Source organism: Cebus imitator, unplaced genomic scaffold, assembly GCF_001604975.1.
Source record: "Cebus imitator isolate Cc_AM_T3 unplaced genomic scaffold, Cebus_imitator-1.0 Scaffold95, whole genome shotgun sequence".
NCBI classification, from domain to species: domain Eukaryota; kingdom Metazoa; phylum Chordata; class Mammalia; order Primates; family Cebidae; genus Cebus; species Cebus imitator.
Genome location: NW_016107410.1, coordinates 1173291 through 1195478, shown reverse-complemented (window position 1 = coordinate 1195478; position 22188 = coordinate 1173291). Strand labels below are relative to the sequence as shown.

General features: G+C 35.4%; 1 protein-coding gene across 3 annotated transcripts in view; it reads left to right on the top strand.

The window, feature by feature from the left end:
- Positions 1 to 12468, top strand: part of DPP10 (dipeptidyl peptidase like 10) — a 1448345-nt gene extending 1435877 nt beyond the window's left edge. For all 3 annotated transcript variants that reach the window (XM_017536067.2, XM_017536066.2, XM_017536068.2), the window contains exons 22-26: positions 4926 to 5025; positions 5272 to 5330; positions 5440 to 5512; positions 8941 to 9014; positions 10322 to 12468. In XM_017536067.2, coding sequence (XP_017391556.1) covers positions 4926 to 5025; positions 5272 to 5330; positions 5440 to 5512; positions 8941 to 9014; positions 10322 to 10456 — 441 coding nt within the window. In that variant the 3' untranslated portion in view covers positions 10457 to 12468. The remainder of the gene's footprint in view (positions 1 to 4925; positions 5026 to 5271; positions 5331 to 5439; positions 5513 to 8940; positions 9015 to 10321) is intronic.
- The last annotated feature ends 9720 nt before the right edge of the window (positions 12469 to 22188 follow it).

The window sequence follows — 22188 nt, the reverse complement described above, 5'->3', positions numbered from 1 at the left end:
TCCTGAATAATGATTTTTTTTTCAATAAGAATATGCCATCATTCTTAATTTTGTCCCTCTATATACATTGTGTCTTTTCTCTCTAGATGCTTTTAATAATTTCTCTTTATGACTTATTTTAGTGAATTTCATTGTGATATGCCTTGATATACTTTTCTTCATATGTCTTTTGCTTCTGCATATTGAATTTCTTTACTGGGTTAAACATTTTTAACAAATTTGGAAATTATTTAGTTATAATTATTTCAAATATTTTTTGTTGTTTAACTTTTCAGGGATTATAAATACATGTAGATTGGGCTACTTGATGTTTTCTCCAAGCTGACTATTAATTTAATATGCTATTAAATTTTTTGTAAAAAAAAAAAAAAAAAAGCACGTATTTCTTTGAATGTTCCATTCAGTTAGTTTGTTCTACTATACCTCATCTTCACTCTTCAAAGTAGCAAACTGTAACAATCCTAGGATTGATGTGTTTGTTTTCATCATTCAGGGATCAGTGTCCTTCATTGCTGAATGTCCAATGTCCTAAGAACTTCTACTTTATATATTTTGTGTATATTTTTAGTCATTTCATGTAGGTGGGTATGTCTCATTTATATTGCTTTATCACATTAGAATTATAAATTGTTAAATAAAATAAATTTTATATTATCCATTTTATATGTCTCTTTTTGGATGGCCCATTTACCTATTATATATGCTTAGTTTATGTTGGCTTCTGGTATATATGAACATATATATTTGTTTCCTTGTTGACATACTGAGGTTCTGCTGTATTAAACATGGCAGTCTCTGTTCACAATTGTTTAAAAGATTTCCTTAGTTTCTTGATTTTTTGTTAATATTTGCATATGATGAACCAAAAAACTGAAGTTCTAAAACTTGGCAAACTCTTCTCAAATGCTTTCTTTGGTAATTTCTTCCAGGGATTTTATTATTTAGATGTCCTGTTTCTATCAAAAAGCTAAATGAGTATTTATTATGTTTTCTCTTTATTTATCCAAGTTTAATAGAGATGAGAGAGATACATAGCACTTGTGATGTATGGTGAGAATTTACTTACATAGTTTCAAATAACCAGCCAGTTTCCCCAGCTCCACTGGTTAAATCAACACCCTTGACAGTGATAGCAACTAAGTATTAAGTTCTCATTTATTTCTGGGTTTATTTCTATTGTATTCTGTCTTTCTGTTCTTATGCTAATCTTACAGACTTTTAATTATAACATGCTTCATTATAATTCAGTTTAATATTGTTAAAGGCAATTTCCACTTTTTACTTCTCTCTTTGAAAATATTCTTGGCTCACCTGTCTTATTATCTTTGGTTTTTCAAATTCTCCCAAAATATTCAACTGGAATTTTTTAATTAAAATTTGTTTCTACTGTTATAATAATTTAAGAAGAATTAAAATAGTCACAAGATGTAGCTTTCATCTGAGTCAGACAATATGCATAGTATGTTTCTTTAATTTTATTTTTATTTTTCCTAGTAGAATTTTATATAGTTTACTTAAAATAGGCAAAATCTCTTTCCTGCTGTTTTTATTTCCAAGTATTGCTTATAATTTGTGTGTTTTAATTTTTATTGTAAATGGTGTCATTTTCTCAGGGTTATTTTCTAACTGGCTTGTTGGCATAATGGAAAGGTTATGTTAATAGCATATGTAGCTTTTAACTGGCCATGTGTTTATTACTTAGTAATTATGGGTATTACTTGATTGAAGACATTAAGCCACTTTAGTTTGAATAATTATCTTCAGGACCTAACCTAACCTCATTTAATATATAATAATTTTAAATTTTTTTCTTTTAAGAATTATGTGTAAGTGCTAAATATTAAAAAACTCTTAGAAGCAAACTTTTATTGACATAGCTTTTTTAAAAACATTCATCATATTAATCATGGCCAGGTGTGGTGGTTCATACCTGTAATCCAAGCAGTTTTGGAGGTGAAGGCGAGTGGATCACCTGAGGTCAGGAGCTCGAGACCAGCCTGGCCAACAGCGTGAAACCCCGTCTGTATTTAAAAAGCACAAAAATTAGCTAGGGATGGTGGCAGGCACTTATAATCCCAGCTATTCTAGAGGCTGAGGCAGGAGAATCACTTGAACCCATGAGGTGGAGGTTGCAGTGAGCTGAGATCACACCATTACACTCCAGCCTGGGCAACAAGAATGAAACTCCGTCTCAAAAATAAAAATTATTAGAAGAACTGAAATTAATTTTCTTACAAACATTATTTTTTAGAATTGATATCACTGTGATTACCAGGCCAAAAAAAAAAAAAAAATTCATCCAACAAACGTTATTGAGTATGCACTGTGTGCCCAGCACTTTTTTGAAGTGTTGAACATACAGTGGTCAAAGAACAGAAGAAAAGTCTTTTTTGAGATGGAGTCTCACTCTGTCACTCAGGCTGGAGTGCAGTGGCTCGATCTTGGCTCACTGCCTGCAACCTCCACCTCCCAGGTTCAAGCAGTTCTCTCCTGCCTCAGCCTCCCAAGTAGCTGGGATTACAGGTGCCCGCCGCTACACCCGGCTGTTTTTTGTGTTTTAGTAGAGATGGGGTGTCACCATGTTGGCCATGCTGGTCTCAAACCTGACCTCATGATCTGCCCGCCTCAGCCTCCCAAAGTTCTGGGATTACAGGCCTGGGCCACAGTGCCAGGCCAGAAAAGCCTTTCTTTATTGAAGTTAGTTCAGTGAGGAGAGCTAGATGGAAAACACGTAAACTAAACATAATTGGTAAAAGATAAAATGTCAGATGGTGAGAGCTTGATTCCAAAAAATAAAGAAGAGAGATAAATAAGGAGGCCAGGATTAGAGATAATGTGACAAATTTAGATTGGAGCTCAGAAAAGGCGTCACTAGGAGATCATGTTTGAACTAAGAGAAGGCAATGTAAAGAGATAAGAACTGTGGATATCTGGCGAAAATAAAAGAAGTTTAAAAATGTGAATGAATACGAAAGCTTCTTAAAGCTTTTCTTAGGGAGGTAATTATTTTTATTTAAAGTTTTGTATGTTTTCAATTGAGGGAGGGCCTCTCAGTGTTTGAGACCAGCTTGAGTCACTTCTAAGATTTAAAGTTTCAGTGTACATAATCTGTAGAATTAAGATCCTCCTTCAGGCAGGATTAAGATTCTACTTCAAGGCAGGATTATAAGTATTGTGGTAAAGTGTGAATGATTATGTTAAGCAAATTCACAGTTTTAAAGCAAAATAATAAAGTGTAATAAAATTTGTCTTGTATTTATAAAATTTTTTATTTCAAATTCATTCACTTGTGTATCACAAGTGAAGTGCTTCAGAAAGAATTACGGAAGTGTAAGTTCACACAAATCACCTCTTTTTAAATTCCAGTCTGTCAGCGTATCCCTTTTACTATATTCATAAAGTCACTTAAAGATGATCTGAAAACCTAGGGCCACTGCAAACATAAATTTTGAGTTGATGGCATTGCAAACCCCACCTCTGCTTCTCCAAGTCCTTCTGTCGATTGAACGTAGTTTCCTACATCATGGGTCTGTTTCTTTTAAGAAGGAAAATTCTAAGGAAACATTCCTATATTTTAGATCTCCTAAATTAAATTTTAAAATAATAATATCTATTTGTTAAAATTTTGTAAGTAATGCTAAAATGCTTGGGAAATGGGAAGGACAAAATAATTTTAATGAATAACAAAACCTGATCACTGAGAGACCAATAAAGTGCACAATCAGAACAGCCTACATTGATGAAGGAAAGTTTTTGATCTATATTAAATGAAAAATAGCCTCTAATTTAATACAATGTGGTGATTCCCCATTTTTTACTCTGCCTGAGGATATGTGTTGTTTTGAAAGTTGAAAGCATGATCTTATGTCTACCTAGAACTTATATCTTATTTTTTGCCCTCTTCTGTAGTAGATTTTCCAAAAACTCTTTCATGATATACTCTTGCATTCTGTGAATGCATAAAAAATGGTTGAGAGGAAGGTGAGCAATTAAAATTTATTCTCAGCTGGGCTGTTGGCTCACACCTGTAATCCCAGCACTTTGGGAGGCCCAGGTGGGTGGATCTCTTGAGCCCAGGAGTATAAGACCAGCCCGGACAACATGGCAAAACCTACCTGTACAACACATACATTAGCCAGGTATGATGACATAATCAAGTGTGCTCCCAGCTACTTAGGAGGCTGAGGTAGGAAGACTGCTTGAGCCCAGGAGGCAGAGTTTGCAGTGAGCAGAGATTGTGCCATATACTTCAGCCTGAGTGACAGAGCGAGATCAAGTCTTAAAACTATAAATTTCTATAAATTTCCTCCTTTATAGACATAAATTTATCTTACAAAAGGGCAACTTCCAGCTTTTAGTGCTTTTTCCATGTCTGCAGTTTCTCAAAATATCTAGCTCAAAATAACCCTAGCCAGAGAAGCATATTTGGGGTGAAACAGTCAGATCACAGTCTTATTTTGGGGTGACATGTTCTGAACCCTATAAGATGCTAAAACAGAACCTATATTTTTGGTGATATATTTTCAAAATTTCATTCTTATTTCTTAATTCTACATAATCATTATTTCAATATTTTATTAAATATTAAATTAGTAGAAAATTATATGTGATTTTATAAGTGCTTTATTTCCCTAACGTCAAATTATTTGAGGCAATTTCCAGATGTATAGTATGAAATCATGGAACAAATATTAAAACAGTTGTTATATAATAAGTTAAATGTTCAAAAATTTTAATTGCACAAAACGATTTTAGCATTTTTTTTCCAAATATGAAACATTCTGATATGGTGCACAGTACCAAACATTGATCAAAAGCTAAAAATATCTCCAAGGACAATTGTTATATATATATATATGTGTGTGTGTGTGTATACATATACACAATGTATGTGTTATATATATATATTTTTTTTCCCTTCCTAGGGTTATGGTGGCTATATTGCATCAATGATCTTAAAATCAGATGAAAAGCTTTTTAAATGTGGATCGGTGCTTGCACCTATCACAGACTTGAAATTGTATGGTGAGTACTTGTACGTTATACCTAATATAATGCATTGATTTGTAGAAAACAAGAGCCCAATGCAGAATAGCTCAATTGAGCTCATTTATCATGTTATTAGAACCTGTTTTGAGCTGTTTATTTTCCTGATTCAGTTGATTTTACTAAAGCATGACAATTAAATGTAAAATGAAAAATTAAATAATGAAATATGCTACTCAAATAGTTTTTAGTTTGTTCTTAAATATCTGTTTTCTTGGGTCACAGCCTCAGCTTTCTCTGAAAGATACCTTGGGATGCCATCTAAGGAAGAGAGCACTTACCAGGTAACTATTTTAAAAATATCAAAGAAAGAAGAGTATTTTTGTTCTAAAAATTCAGTTAAAATTGCTTGTTTAGATCTATAGATACAGATATTTCTATTTTCCTTTATAGGCAGCCAGTGTGCTACATAATATTCATGGCTTGAAAGAAGAAAATATATTAATAATTCATGGAACTGCTGACAGTAAGTATTATACTTGCTGCTGCTGTTTGATAGGGTATGACCTTTTACAAAGGCATACATCTAAGGACTTGCTTACAGGAAGCCCTGTAAACCATCTGAAGAAGAGAGCAGAGCGTCGCACAAAGAATCAGATACATGATAGGAGGTGGGAAAAAAGAATTCAGAAATAAGAGGAGAGGAAGTTATGCCTCAAATGGCAGCATTATCTAATCAAACTCCCTGTAATGATGGAAATACTTATCAATGCTGCTGAATACAATAGTCACTGGCTACTTGTGGCCATACTGTGTTTTGTGTGACGGAGGAACTGAAATGATTTTATTTAATTTTAATTTAAAAAGGCAGTTGTGGCTAGCAACTAGGGCTACAGTGTTACACAGCACACCTAAAATGGAAACCAACCTGGAAAACAGAAATCAAAAATGCAAGCACTGACATGAAATTCTAATGAGGTTACCCACTTAATGAACTTAAAAACTTTAAAAAGGCACTTTCATACCATCTGTCATTTTTTTCATCAACCTTGGAGGTAAATGTGATTGATGTTAGTAGTAATAAATAATATCATTTTATATTTGCATGACACTCCTAGGGACCAAAGAATCTATATTTTATTATCCTCTGTGATACTCTACAACAGAAGGCTGAATATTTATAGCTCCATTCATGGATGAGAAAAATCAATTTCAAAAACGAAACATATTTATCCAAGGCCATCTGACAAGTGAGCCAAGAAAGTCAAAGTCTTGAATCAGTATTTCCTAAATCTTGAACTAAACTCCTTCCTCTTTACGGTGGGTTCCACTGAATAATTTGCTTTAAGGATATGGAAAAAGAGAGAAAGAGGAACTTTCCAGTGGAAAAATTTGACAAACATCACATCAACAGTGATAAGTCATGTTGTTACTGTTATTAAATGCCCTTGACATGATGTAGTGGGAATGGCATTTTACCGCCATGGTTTAGTACTCCAAGCCCATACATAGCTCCAGTCTAACCATGAGGAAAACATCAGACAGACCCACGTGAGGAAAATTCTATCAGACTCCCAGCCAGTACTTTTCAGAACTGTTGGGGTAATCAAAAACAAAGAAAGTCTTAGAAACGCACATAGACCAGAGGAAGTTAAAAAGACATGATGTCTAAATATGATGTGGGATACTGAATGGAACCCTGGAGCAGAAAGAGAACACAAGAAAACAAGAACAGCAACAACAAAAACTAGTGGACCCCAAATAAAGTGGGTTTAGTTAATGGTAGTATATGAGTGTTAGTTTCTATTTGTGACAAAGTATATAATAATGTAAGATATTAACAATGGGGAAAATTGGAGAATGGGTATCCAAGAACTCTGTACTGTCTTTGCAGCTTATCTGAAAATTCGAAACAATTATAGTATTAATAGTCTATTAAAGAAAGATATATGTGTTACAATACCAGTGTTGGGTGAAACATGATGGAAGAGAGCATAAACATTTTGAAGGACATTTGGATGTTGTTCTAACGTATTAAGACCCTACATATATATCAACCATTAATAAAAATAAATAGCAATTAAGTACTCATTGTATGTCAGAAAATGTGCTAAAAAAGCATTTAATGTCTCATTTGGACTTCTCACAAACACTGAATAGTAGGTATTATTATGTTATTTAACAGATTGGGAAAATAAATATTAGAAAATGAGATATAACTTGCTTAAAAGTGTAGACACAATTGATTAGTAGGAAGGAAATTTGAATCCATGTATTGAGCCTTTTATTCACTGTGCTCTGAAGCCTTAGTCATGTGAATAAATTATATTCAAGGTTAAATTATTTTACGTGTCTACCCATAACACTGGACTAATATATTAGCACTATTTCAAATTTCTCTGTCAATATCTTGTAGCTATAAGGCTAAATCACATTGTTCTATATGACTCACTCAGTCACAGACCTGGCGCTTCATCCGTCTGATAAAATACAAGCAGAGGTTCAGCCCTAGTCACTTCAGAGAAAATGCACCTGCGAATGTGCAAGAGCACACACACACAAGCACTCACAGGCACAGGCACACACATACACACACCACACAACCCATATGGGCCTGGTGAATTATAGGTGCTTAGTATGACATAACACCACTATTATTAATATTATCTTCAAAAATTACCAGCAAATCAATTCAATCAAACAGTCAAACCTGTAATGTTTCCTTTTAGCTATAGTAAACAGACAAATGGCAACAAATATCACTGGACTTTGCACTAAAAAAAGCAGAAAAAAATCTTATCAGAAAAATCCATTTGCACATTTATTTTCAGCTGTATCCATACAGAGAAATAAGGGATCACATTACCTCTGTCATCGACCTTATTAATTAGCATTTCTAGAAGCTTACATTTATAGAGCAGTTTGTACTTATGTAGCAATGACAAGGTCATTTTCCCATTAAGTGCCATAAGAAGATGTTGAAAAAGATCTTTACTATCTATTTTTTAATAGGTTTAAATGATTCCCATTTTACATTCTCTGCTGTGTAGTCTCATTGTTCAGCATTCTAGAGTTAGAGCATTAAAGAAGCTTAAACTACTGATAAGGCTGCCCTAGTTTTGCAGTGACAATTAAAAATGTTAGCTTAGGGCGGCCACGGTGTCTTATGCCTGTAATCCCAGCACTTTGGGAGACCGAGGCAGGCAGCTTACGAGGTCAGGAGTTCGAGACTAGCCTGACCAACATGGTAAAACCCCATCTCTACTAGAAATACAAAAATTAGCCAGCCGTGGTGGCACACGCCTGTAATCCCAGCTACTCAGGAGGCTAAGGCAGGAGAATCACTTGAACAAGGGAGGCAGAGGTTACAGTGAGCCGAGATCATGCAGCTACACTCCAGCCTGGGTGACAGAGTGAGACTCTGTCTCAAAAAAAAAGTTGCCTTAAACATTAGTTACAGAAATTTGAAGATATACAAACTACAAGAATGAACAGCCCCGACAGAATGTGAACAAACTGCAGCAGAAAGAGATTGGAGTGCACCAGATCTTCATAGCTACCAAATCCAGGGCTGTTGGGCTGCTTACTTCAGCATTTTGGATCTTAGGTTCAGGCAGAAGGAAGATAAGAAAGCAAGAGTAACCAGTATGCTCTATTTTAAATAGTTAACCTTTGTATAGTGAGATGTGTATTCTGTTTTTTCAGTATGGGGTATTCTTTTTTATTTTGAATAATAAAGCAGAATGCCAGTATCCAACTGAGACTGTGGCCTAGTAATCTTCAAAATTAGTCATCTTCAAAAAACTAGTAATCTTCAAAATCTTTCTACCTAAAACCAGATATAAGTCTTTTAAATATGCAATATATAAAATAAAATCTCTTTGAAAAATAGTCTGAAAAAGTTCTGTTACAAGAAATGTGTTTCTTCAAATATCATAATATGATTTATTGCAGCAAAAGTTCATTTCCAACACTCAGCAGAATTAATTAAGCACCTAATAAAAGCTGGAGTGAATTACACTATGCAGGTAAGCTACTTTTTTAGAAGAATGTGTTTTCTTGTCACGTTTTTTCACTGGTGAGATATACATCACAGCTTCTCTATTATTCCATTCTCCATACTATTATTTTAAATATGTTTTTTAGGTACCAAAGATTGTGTTTTTTGTTCCTAATTGCACTGAGAATGTGGATCAGCTGATGCTTTAAAAGTAAATTGCATGAATCCTTTCTAATTGTCATTTTCATCTCAGACTTATTCATATCCCAAATATTGAATTCTTTTAAAAATAGCAAGTTTCTATTTCCTTTCTTGTCTCTTTTTTCTTTTCTTCACTTCCAATAATTCTCACAATAAATAGTGGATAAAAAATGTTTGGGGAACTATTAGAAGAAAAGAAGAGAGGCTAAAAGGCCATTTTCATTACCATTTACATCTGTGCATTCATATGTTTAATATATATTTATCAATGACTTTACAGTGGTCACTCTGCTTTATGAGTGACAAGACATACTTTACACTATCAAGGAGCTTCCAGTCTGATAAAGGAGTCATAGAAAGAAAAGAAAATAGTCATTTTAATTTCTCCGCATTCAGAAGAACCAAAAATAGTTCAACCTGTCTAAAACACATAGTACCAGGCTTAGGATGATGAAAGATGAAGATATACAGATAAACAGATATCAGGTCATTCCATAAGCATGACCAGAGCACAGTGAGGAGTATGGAGTTTTATGGAAAGGGTAATGAGGCACCATTTAAAACTTTGTACTCAGGCATTGATGGGACAACATTGGTATTTTTTTATTTGTATTTTAGAAACAGTAACAATTTTGTTTACATTGGAAAGGGCATTGTCAAAGTAATAATTGCACCAGACAACGTTAAACAGGCAAGGAAGACAATGAAAAACTACTGCAAAGAAGCCAGAGACTGAACTCAATGATCTTTAAATAAAGAGCTAGAAATTTTTTTTAAGTAAATACTCCTAAAAAGGAGACAAAGGGGATAAAGGCTGTAGTCAAAAAGAAACTGTCCAAAGTTTAGTCAAGCTGAGGGCAAGGTTAAGTCCATCTTAATAAACATAAGCATGAAAACATCTACCTTTAATGGCCAATACATTCTAATTTAAATACCAAAAAATTGTGTCAAATATTAGTTGATGTGATTACTTTTTTTTTAAAGCTTAGCATGAAGAACTTAGAGTTGAATTAGGTGAGATTTTGGTCAGTTATTATTATTCGAAGTTTCCATGCCACTGGGGCTCAGAAAGTGAATGTGAGGGACAATAGCTTCTTTGATAATTTGAAATCTTCTTTCCCCTCAATATCTTAGGTCTACCCAGATGAAGGTCATAACGTTTCTGAGAAGAGCAAGTATCATCTCTACAGCACAATCCTCAAATTCTTCAGTGATTGTTTGAAGGAAGAAATATCTGTGTTACCACAGGAACCAGAAGAGGATGAATAATGGACTATATTTATACAGAACTGAAGGGAATATTGAGGCTCAATGAAACCTGACAAAGAGACTGTAACATTGTAGTTGCTCCAGAATTTCAAGGGCAGCTTTTGGAGATGACACTGGAGCAGCACACTCAGAGACAGTGAACTAGCATTGAATACAGAAGTCCAAGTCTACTGTGTTGCCAGGGGTGCAGAACCTGTTTCTTTGTATAAGAAAGGTCAAAGGGTTGGTTTCCTGGGAGAAATTAGTTTTGCATTAAAATAGGAGTAGTGCATGTTTTCTTCTGTTATCCCCTCTGTTTGTTCTGTAACTAGTTGCTCTCATTTTAATTTCACTGGCCACCATCATCTTTGCATATAATGCACAATTTATCATCAGTCCTACAGTCCCTGATCTTTCATGGCTGAGCTGCAATCTAACACTTTACTGTACCTTTATAATAAGTGCAATTCTTTCATTGTTTATTATTATGCTTAAGAAAATATTCAGTTAATAAAAAACGGAGTATTTTATGTAATTTCTGTTTTTAAAAGACATTATTAAATGGGTCAAAGGACATGTAGAAATGTGGATTTCAGCACCTTCCAAAATTCAGCCAGTTATCGGTAGATACAATGTCTTTAAATGAACACACAAGTGTATGTTTTACAGTATATATACACACGTGTGCATATACAGTTAATGAAACTATCTTTAAATGTTATTGATGCTATAAAGGGTAAACTTTTGATGAATTAGAAGAGATGCTCTTTTCCAAGCTATAATGGATGCTTTGTTTAATGAGCCAAATATGATGAAACATTTTTTCCAATTCAAATTCTAGCTATTGCTTTCCTATAAATGTTTGGGTTGTGTTCAGTATTGTTTTTAGTGGTTAATAGTTTTCTAGTTGCCTTTAATTTTTTGAATATGATACCTTGTCACATGTAAATTAGATACTTAAATATTAAATTATAGTTTCTGATAAAGACATTTTGTTAACAATGCAATGCCACTGAGTGCTATTTTGCTCTTTTGGTGGAGAAGGCTTTTTTTAAAAAACTGTTGGTCCTTTTACTTCTATCTCTCAGTGCAGAATCAGTTCTCATTTTCATTGTAAAAGCAAATAGCTGGATTATTTCATTTGCCAGTTACTATTTAGTATTCCATGCCTGCCCAGTTCATCTGTTACTGTTTAATTTCAATCTGTTTGGTGAGAATTAGAAATGAAATATTTTTTATTAATTGGCCAAAAACTTTATGAACAGCAGTGTTTGCTATTTAATTTGAATTGAAGGCACAAAATGCATCAATTCCTATGCTGTGTTGACTTGCAGTAGTAAGTAACTGACAGTGTAAAATAAACTTGACTGTATTAAGTCAATTTAAGTGATGAGAACATTAACTTTGGTGACTAAAGTCAGAGTACCTCTCACCTCACTTAAGGGAGCTTCCAGAAGACATCTAAAAGTCTGTAATCAAGCTCAGAAGTTCAAATAAATCTAGGCAGGGATACTGCAGTTTTATGGTTTAAAAAAAGTCCTTAGAACAGACTGAATTATCGTAACTTATGGCATCAGGAAGAAACTTTCAAATATCAAGGAATCACTCAGTCACCCTGCTATTTTGTTGAAGGATCAACCCCAAATTCTGGGTATTTGGGAACATGTGAATCATTGATTGGGTATTCCACTTTTTTCCTGGATGCTTTGGAATTGTGTCTTCCATGCTCCATTGGATTCAATTTAAAATGAGAAAGGCTTTCTCTTCTGAAAGACACATTTTAGGTCTTTTTCAAGAATAGTGAACACATTTTTTAACAAAATAAGTTGTAAATTTAAAAGAAAAGTTTTGCCTATTTTATTAAGATGGAAATTTCTTTTTAGGCTAATTTGAAATCCAACTGAAGCTTTTTAATATTTTAAATTTGAACCACTAGAGTTTTTTATGATGCAAATGATTATGTTGTCTGAAACGTGGTTTTATTGAATGTGTATTTGCGTATCATTTTAAAAAGTATTTGCCTTTTACTGTCATCATTTCTCTTGTTTTATTATTATCAATGTTTATCTATTTTTCAATTAATTTAATACAGTTTCTAATGTGAAAGACATTTGTCTGGAACCCATTTTCCCCTTAAATGCTAGAGACCTCAAGCTAAAGCATATTGCTTAGTAGGAATGTAGAAAATTTTTATCACTGTGATTCTTAGAGTTTTAATGACAGGGTCATTTTCAGTAAAGGAAATGCTCACCAACACATAATCACCAAATATTAAAGGAATTATGTAATTGGATTTTCCCCTTTAGACATTTAACCTTGGTCATAATCCCACTATTTTATAGATATTTATGCATTGCTAGAGTTTCCTAGGACTCCAATAGCATGCTTTTCAAGTGTTATCACTTTTTTAATGTTAAAGAAAAAAATCAATATATTAAATTCTATAATAAAGTAGGTAAGCAATGTTAAATCATCCACAGAGATAAACAAACTCTCGAAATGCTTTTGAAAGAGAAAAGTGTTCACTTTCATTGCCTTCATTAAGATCTCCAAATACTCAGACTAAGAAGGCTATTCTCATCTATTTGTGTTTCCTGATAGAGCTAATGAAAGGAGACACTCTTCAAAAGATGGGTGTCAGTTCACTCTGAAAATGTGCCTTTTTACTTGGGTGTTTAGCATAAAAATCACTATTGGGGATCTTACAGATGTCTGTTGTAGATCTGTTACAGTGAGGTGACTTAGACATTGGGCTTTACCATATAGACAATGACTTAAGTCATTGTCCTTCAAATGTTGGGCTTTGAAACAGAAGTACCTGGGACTGAATTGCTCTCAAGTCTCTAGAATCAGTGACAACATATGGCTTTTATGAGGAATTATATATGAAATACCTCCTGTGTGCCTCCTCATGTTCTCTGACCACCTTCACATCGTGCAGCAACCAACATTGTATGAATACAATCTGAACTCTCAGCTGTGCTCATCTCACTTTCTCTTCTGGAGATTCTCTGATACTAATTCTGGCTACTTCCTAGAACCAAGAGTCGAATCACTTACATACGCAAACCTATGTGAGGGCGTTAGCAACCCACTAAAACACAACGAATGAAAGACTGTAGCAGGTAACTAAGCTTTCCCTCAGATATGCTACATGGTCCATGGAAGGCTCTGTGGGCCCCAGAAGCTCACAGGTGCATACCCTTCTATTTTCCTCTTCCCCATTTTACCCTTTTAAGTTCCTTCCTCCTATTCCCTAGGATCACTTTCCAAAATTAATTGCAGGTGTGCTAGTTGTCTTAGACTGCTTTCTGGAAACTATTTCTCTCCTCCACAAGTAATTATCACTGTGAATATTATAGGAGGAAGAAATAGAATAAATAAGTGGTTTATTTTCAGGTTTGAATGAACTCTTTCTAATGAAAATGTATTGGACCCTTACTAAGTGCTAAATCTCTGATAAATACTCTACATGCACTATCAAATTGAATCTTCTCAAAATGCCCTAAGGAGGTATTATGTGTCCCATTTTACAGATAAAGAAATTGAGTTTTAGAGAAGCATATAACTGGTCCAAATTTATGTAAGTAGTAAGTAAAAAGACTAAAACCCAGCACCAGCCAACTTAGAAGTTCATGTTCTCAGTCATTGACACCCTGTGAGAAAAGATTCTGAATATTTAAACACACAGTTCCAAATTTGTTTTAGAGTAATATGATAGCAATGATACTGAAAGGTAATGGACAAACCATTTTACCATTGTGGAATGTTTGAAGATACATGAATTCCCTGATGACAAGAGGACATATGTAACATCAAAACATGTTTTCTCTTTCCATTGAAGATATGTAAGAGTTCTTCCTGTGCATGGAAACCCTTACTCAGAAGACCATGATTATATGCTTGGAAGACATTAGTAAATCTCCTTGCTTGGGCATTATACCAAAAATACTGCAGAATCATTCGGAGACGCATCCATATACTGCAGAGACATTGAATTGTTCAAAACACCCAGACTTGTAAACATGAAAGCCTCATGTAGTTTTCAAACCCTACGAAATACACAAAGCATGTCACAACATTTCAAGTCATAGCAGACACCCACACTTCTATTTGCAATCTGACACAGGAAAATCCCATTACCTCCCACTGTTCTACTGTAGAAATGGATTTGGTTTACCACTGATCAGATCTGCTAACAACACTTTTACTTCATTTAGCAATAGTCCAGCAGTTGTTGAGGAGAGTCTGTGAATTTGGAAAAAAAATCTCTCACCATAAACAAGGCAGACAGGTTTTAAAAAGAAAATAAGTCATATCAAAGTACAATTTTTATTATTACTTCCAATTAAGTTTATGATAGACTGTTATAAATCTCAAAGGCTTCTAATAACAACAGTATAGTAAGAAAATTTCTGTGCCAATTCTCACAACTGTATTTCTATCATACCTACCCCCATTTTAATGAAGTTATCTTTGACATGTGTGAAGCTTGAGAATGCAGACTTCTAACCAGCCAATAGCACCAGAGAAAAGGAACTCACATTTATTCTACACCTATGCTTTTTTACATAAGCTCAGCTAATCCTCAGTCCAACCACATATGATAGATACTATTGTTCTCTGATAAAGAAATCAAGATTCAGAGAGATTAAACAATTTTCCAACAGAGCCACACTGTACGTAAATGATAGAACCAATATTTGAAGTCAGACCTTGATGATCTCAAAGCTCTTACATATGATGGTTTTATCCATGCATTTTTTTAAGCTAGTAAGTTCCTAAAGCTCATCATCGTATCATCATGTCTTTGGATTCAATTTTCAATCCCCTCCCCACACTGTTCAAAGATGTCATTTTGCGTGCTTCTGGCTGCAGGTAACTGAATACAAAATTTTAAATGGCTTAAATACTTGTGATTCAATATATGCACAGATTGGACATCACCTGGGATGATAGATATATACACTCTAAGGCACTACCATGACCTTCTTGAATCAGAACCTGAATGTTAACAAGATCCCCAAGTGATTGTTGTGCACATTAAAGTTTGAGAAACACTAGCTTAAATGATAGGAACTATTATTGACCCATATCACAAGAGCCCTGAAGTGGGTGTTTCCAGGGCAGTTAACAGATCAATGGCAGACTCAAATCCCAGTCTCCTCCCACCGTTATACTTCTGCTTTGGTCTGTTTTTTGTTCCCTGCTTTGTCTTCACATAACTGCAGCTGCCCAGGCAATATATCTTTTCAGAACAATATCCAAGGATAGAAGGTCAAAGGATGACTCTCCTCTTGCCTATCTTTTATCAGGAAAGATAATTTTCTCTGGAAGTCTTAAGAAGGATTTCTCAGGTCCCTTTGTACTGTACAGGCTTTGATTGCCCCTTCTCCTAGATATCAGGAAAGCTGGGAAGTTGTATCTCTGAAACTGCCATTTCTTCAGTGAGGGTGTCACAAGGAAGGATAGGAGAATGAACCTAAAATAAAGGCACAGAAGGGAAAGGTATACTCTACCCATGGTGATAAGGTCCTTGATGCTCACGTCTCATCTGGAGAAATACCTCAAAGTATTAAACATTAAGAGCTGTGTTTTGTATATAATACAGTAGGTAGCTAGTCAGACATGAGCAGAGGAGGAGAGGGCTCCTGCCCACCAGGAATGTCTAGTGACCATCAGGTGATGGTCAGGCAGTTGTTACACTGCCTCGCTAAAATAATAATTGGTCCTAACTAGCGCCAGGGAAAGGCTGGCTCCCAATAAACAGAAACATCTGAAACTGGTGATAAGCAGCTTCCCAATAATATTACTATCTCAGAACCTGGACTAGTGGGCTCAAATGTGCACACTGAGAGGCTAAATGGTAGTGTTTAACTGCTACGTGACCTTCAAGGGACATTTGGCTGTCAAAGGAAGAATGCATCAAGGAAGCAAGTATACAGTAAACACGCTGCACCTGCAGCCCCTCCCAGACTTTGGCAGGCCACTGCGCATGCAGACGGACCACCCCAAGTGAACTCAGGGGAGAGGGAACGCAAGACCCCGGAAGTATGCCAGCATATAAAACCGTAAGTCAAAAGGTCAAACAGTGCACTTTATCTCTCAAGGTGCCCACTGGCCCTCTTCCAACTGTGCTTTATTTTCTTTCCTCCCTATTTTCTTTCCTCCCTTCTCTTTAAGCCTTTTAATAAACTTTCACTCCTGCTCTAAAACTTGCCTTGGTCTCTCCTTCTGCGTTCTGCCTCCTCAGTGGAATTTTTACACCCGAGGAGGCAAGAACTGAGGTTGCTGCAGACCCATACGGATTCACTGCCAGTAACATACAGACCTACTTTTCCTCCCAGAAGACCCCAAACATCGACTCCACTCTCTGCTCCTGAGTGAGTACACTCTTCCCTAGTTGACATTTTCTGTTTTCACCTATGCTCTTCATCATTGACACATTTTCCAGTGCAGGCAGGCAGTTTTGAAATGTGATTGCTGTGCTAGCAGTCCCATTTTGTAGGCTTTATTTGCTCTAACACGATTTATGATGCCTTGATTATCTCCGTATGGCCTAAATTGCTAGGTACGCCATTAATTCTCCTGATTGATGGATTGTGTAAGGCATATACCAAAGGGAAATGAAAAGGCCTGACAACGAAACACAGGTAACACGGCCTCCCAATTCATATGCACTTTTAATGGGTGTAATTCTCATTACACTCCGACTCTCTATGCCTTAGGACATCATGTGTGACTTTTAATGATCTGTATAGTGTAATTGGATTTCAAGCCCTTGGGAAGAACAAATTGCAAATTCCCTTGCTCAGATAAAGGAAAAATTTTAACGTCAAGGTTGACTTCAATAATAAAATAACACAAAAATAATTTATGCCTACTATGTGCCAGGTACTCTGCTGTATGGCACAGTATTAGGTTCCTTGTTTTGATACTTAATCTGATTAATAAGGCTAACATATAAATGGATATTTCAATACAAATGCTTCAGCTAAATGAGTCATCAGTGACTAGAAAATATCAGCATGTTAGATATTTTTAGGGGGGTTTTAATTGAGTTATTTAAATTTATTATTTATTTATTTTTGAGATGGAGTTTCACTTTTGCTGCCCAGGCTGGAGTGCAGGGGCACGACCTGGGCTCACTGCAACCTCCTCCTCTCTGGTTCAAGCAATTCTCCTGCCTCAGCCTCCCAAGTAACAAATTACAGGCACGCACCACCATGCCCTGTTAATTTTTGTATTTCTAATAGAGATGGATTTTCACCATGTTAGCCAGGCTGGTCTCGAAATCCTGAACTCTGGTGATCTGCCTGCCTCGGCCTCCCAAAGTGTTGGGATTACAGGTATGAGCCACTGCACCTGGCCCATTGAGTCATTTTTAATGCTCACCTAATTGAATGCGCTATTCTCTTGTACCCACACCCCACCTTGAAAAAATATTTCATAATAAATCTACTTTTTAAAATTTAAATCAAAGGGCTCCGTAGCTCACTTTTATACTGAAAGTGGTTTGTCTATATGTAGTTGCCCATTCCACTCTCAATTTCAGGGACATCTTTAGAAAAGCCTTGCCATTTTTGACAATTATTTCTTAGTCTAAATTGCCTCTGGCATAAGGGCATTGATTAAAAAAAATAATAGTTTAGTGTTCGTGTTGTTAGTTTATGTTGTATGGGTATTATTTTAAGTAAATTTATCAAGGGTAGAAGAAAAGAATTTACATCTCATAGAAAAGTGAATATTTCCAGAGAGTGAAAAATTTTCAGAGAGTCAAATGGCCACCTGCCCTCACCCACCCACTGCCTTTGGAACTCAGTTGTGTCTCTACCCAGCTCGTGCCCAGAACCAGCCTTTTCCTTTACGCTTTACTGACCTTCTTTCAGTGCTTTTCTCATTCTTCAAACCAGGTAATTATATAACTTGCAAGCTTTTCTTTTGTTTTTAGGTTGACAGGTAATAGTGAAAGGAATTAAAAGTTTTGATACTTGGAATTACGCTTTTAACTTCATCTGGACTCTATATTCTCCATTAAAAATGTATTCTGTTACCCACTTTTCTATCAAATTCTAATACGTATTTCTTAACAATTTCCAGTTATCTGCAATTCCTGAATCAGTCTACCTTATTCCATTTCATGGAATATAATTTCTCATTTATATATGCACTTTTTAATGTGTATGATTTATATTATGCCTACTCAGTTTGTAAATTGCTATAATACAAATATCTTAATAATGATGAGAGCTAATATTAACTAGTTGCTTGATTTGTACCAGGACCTAGAAGATGCTCATTAACACATTTATTTTTAACCTTAAAACAGTAGCTAGTTAAGTATGATCACTATCCCAACTTTTACATGAGAAAACTGTAAGCTTAGAAAATTAAATAAGTTATTAAAGGTCAGTTAGTCAAAGTAAAAGAAAACAAATTTCAGTATGTTACAAAAATAAAGCTTTACTTTTCACTCACACGAAGCCACACGTGGGCAGGTAAAAGCTATTATTCCTTATGCCATCTGGAGCATGTGGCCTCCACGCTGTAACCTCAAGAGCAGAGAAGGTCAAAGGAGACACACAAAGCCGGCTTTAAATTGCCATCTCTCTGAAGTGACACACATCACATCTGTTTGTAGTCTGTTATTGAGGACAACTCTGAGTCCCAGTCTAACAGCACAAGAGTTGGAAAATGCATGGGAACAAATGGAGAATTTAGTGAGCACTGGCTGTCACTGTCACAGTCCACCATCTGGATATCAAAAATTTTACTTGCTCCTTCAATTCCCCTACACATTAGGCACAATCAACTCCACCCCAAGAAACATTAACTCCAAGCTCTTCCAGCTCAAAGCCCAGGATTCCTGGGTGTTGTTAAATAGTCCTTACATTAAGTTTATGTAAAATTCCTTTTTGGTTGAATAACTTTGAACTTTAAAACAGTCAGTTTTCTGTCCTCCGTGCTCCTAATTATAGTAGAACAAGGATGAAATAATCAAAATTAATAGTTCTATTTTGAAAGGAAAAGAATAGGTAAGTCTGCCTTAGGAAGCAACGGTTTCCCTAGCCCACCTATTACCTATAAACAGATGGCAGCTGATATAGTTCCGATGTTTGTCTCCTCCAAATTTCATGTTGAAATGTAATCCCCGGTGTTGGAGATGGTGCCTAGTGGGTGTGCTTGAGTCATGGGGATTGATCCTTTATGAATAACCTGCTATCATCTCATGGTAATGAGTGAATTCTTTTGTAGTTTGTACAAGAGCTGATTGTTTACAAGAGCCTAGTATTTCTCCCCATCTCTCTTGCTGTCACTCACCATGTGATGTACTAGCTACCCTTTGCCCTCTTCCATGATTGTAAGCTTTCTGAGGCCTCACCAGAAACCATGCAGATACTGGTGCCATGCTGGTGTAGCCTGCAGAACTGTGGGCCAAAATAAACCTTTTTTCTTCATAAATTACCCAGTCTCTGATATTCCTTTATAGTGAGGCAAAATGGACTAATACAGGAGTCCAACTATTTTCTTAAGATTGAACAGTGAAATTCAATTTTGCATATATTTCATGCTGGGAAATTAGTAAGTTTCTTATTTATTCAACTTCCAAACTGGTCTAAAGCTAGTCATTAAATTCAGATTTCTTTTAGATCATTTTCTTATTCCATTTTCTGTTGCTATGACTCAATACCTGAGAATGAGTAACTCAGAAATAAAAGAAATTTATTTATTACATTTCTGCAGGCTATAAAGTCTAGTATTTAGGGCTTGGCATCTAGTCAGCTTCTGGTGACAGCCTTGTGCTCCATCACATCATGAAAGGTATCACAGAGTGAGACAGGTGTACTGAGAGCCAAAGTGGCACTTAGAACAAATCTGCTTTCATGATAACTCACTACCATGATAAGCCATTAACCCACTGAACAATTAATTGATGAATGAATTACTTCATTAATGAGGAAACAGCCCTGTGTCCCAATCACTTCTTAAAGGCCCCACCTCTTAATACAGTTACTCTTGGGGAATAAATTCCAACATGAGCTTCAGAGGATACAAATATTGAAATTGCACTCATTCCTTAAGAATCTGTACTGTCTTGTGAGGGATAGAGTGTGAATGCTTCTTTCCTTATCTGTTATTATGCTGTCAGCTAATTTAAGACTGCAGTATAAAAAGGAAAGTTCACACAATTAGTCTGATCTTTACATTGATCTCTTATTCAAAGGAATGATTTTACTAGACCTATGTAGTCTGAGGCTTATTTAATCCCGTCATTTTGTATTTATGATTAATAACTGTGACTTTCCAAACCCTGAAAAGACCCAGATATGTAGACTCTTTAACCTCTTCTTAAATTTATTTTCTAATGAGATATAATTCATATAACATACAATTCACTTTTTCACGGTGCACACTTCAGTGATTTTTAGTATTTTCACAAAGTTGTACAAAAACTTCCACTATTTTTAAAAAAGTAGCCTCCAAAAAATACCTCTATGTCCTGTTATAGTCACTATCCATGTTGCCTTTCCACAGCTCCTGATAATCACTCATGTATCCTTTTCTATTAATTTGTCTATTCTGTACATTTAATATATAAACAGGCACTTCTCAAAAGAAGACATTTATGCAGCCAACAAACATATGAAAAAAAGCTCATAATCACTGGTCATTAGAGAAATACAAATCAAAACCACATTGAGTTGCCATCTCACACCAGTTAGAATGGCAATCATTAAAAAGTCAAGAAACAACAGATGCTGGAGAGGATGTGGGAAAAAAGACTTTTACACTGTTGGTTGGAGTGTAAGTTCAAACATTGTGGAAGACGGGATAGCAATTCTTCATGGATTTAGAACTAGAAATATCATTTGACCTAGCAATCCCATTACTGGGTATATACCTGAAGGATTATAAATCATTTTACAATAAAGACACATGCACTTGTATGTTTATTCTGGCACTGTTCACACTAGCAAAGACTTGGAACCAACCAAAATGCCCATCAATGATAGACTGGATAAAGAAAATGTGGCACATATACACCATGGAATACTATGCAGCCATAAAAAAGGATGAGTTCATGTCCTTTGCAGGGACATGAATGAAGCTGGAAACTATCATTTTCAGCAAAGTGACACAAGAACAGAAAACCAAACACCACATGTTCTCACTAATAAGTGGGAGTTGAACAATAACACATGAACACAGGGAGGGGAACATCACAAACCAGGGGCTGTCAGTGGGTCAGGGCTAGGGGAGGGATAGCATTAGGAAAAATACCTAATATAGATGAGGGGTTGATGGGTGCATCAAACCACCATGGCACATATATACCTATGTAACAAACCTGCACACTCTGCACGTGTACCCTAGAACTTAAAGTATAATAAGAATAAAAATAAAAGGAATCGTATGTGGACTTTAGCAATTGGCCTTTTTCACTTAGCATAATGCTTTCAAGATTGATCTATGTTTGAGTATACATCAATGCTTCATTCTTTTTATGACAAAGAAAGTGTACTTATATCTATGTATACACAGTGTATGTATGTACCACATTTTTAAAATTCTTACATCAGTTGGTAGATATTTGGTTTTCTGCCACCTAAAGGCTATTATAAATAGTGCTTCAATGAACATTTGTTTGTAGATTTTTATTTGTAATGTTTACAAATGTTCTGGCTATGTACTAAGTGGGCAGCTTGTTTGTCATAGGGTAACTCTATTGTTTAACTTTGTAGGAACTTCAA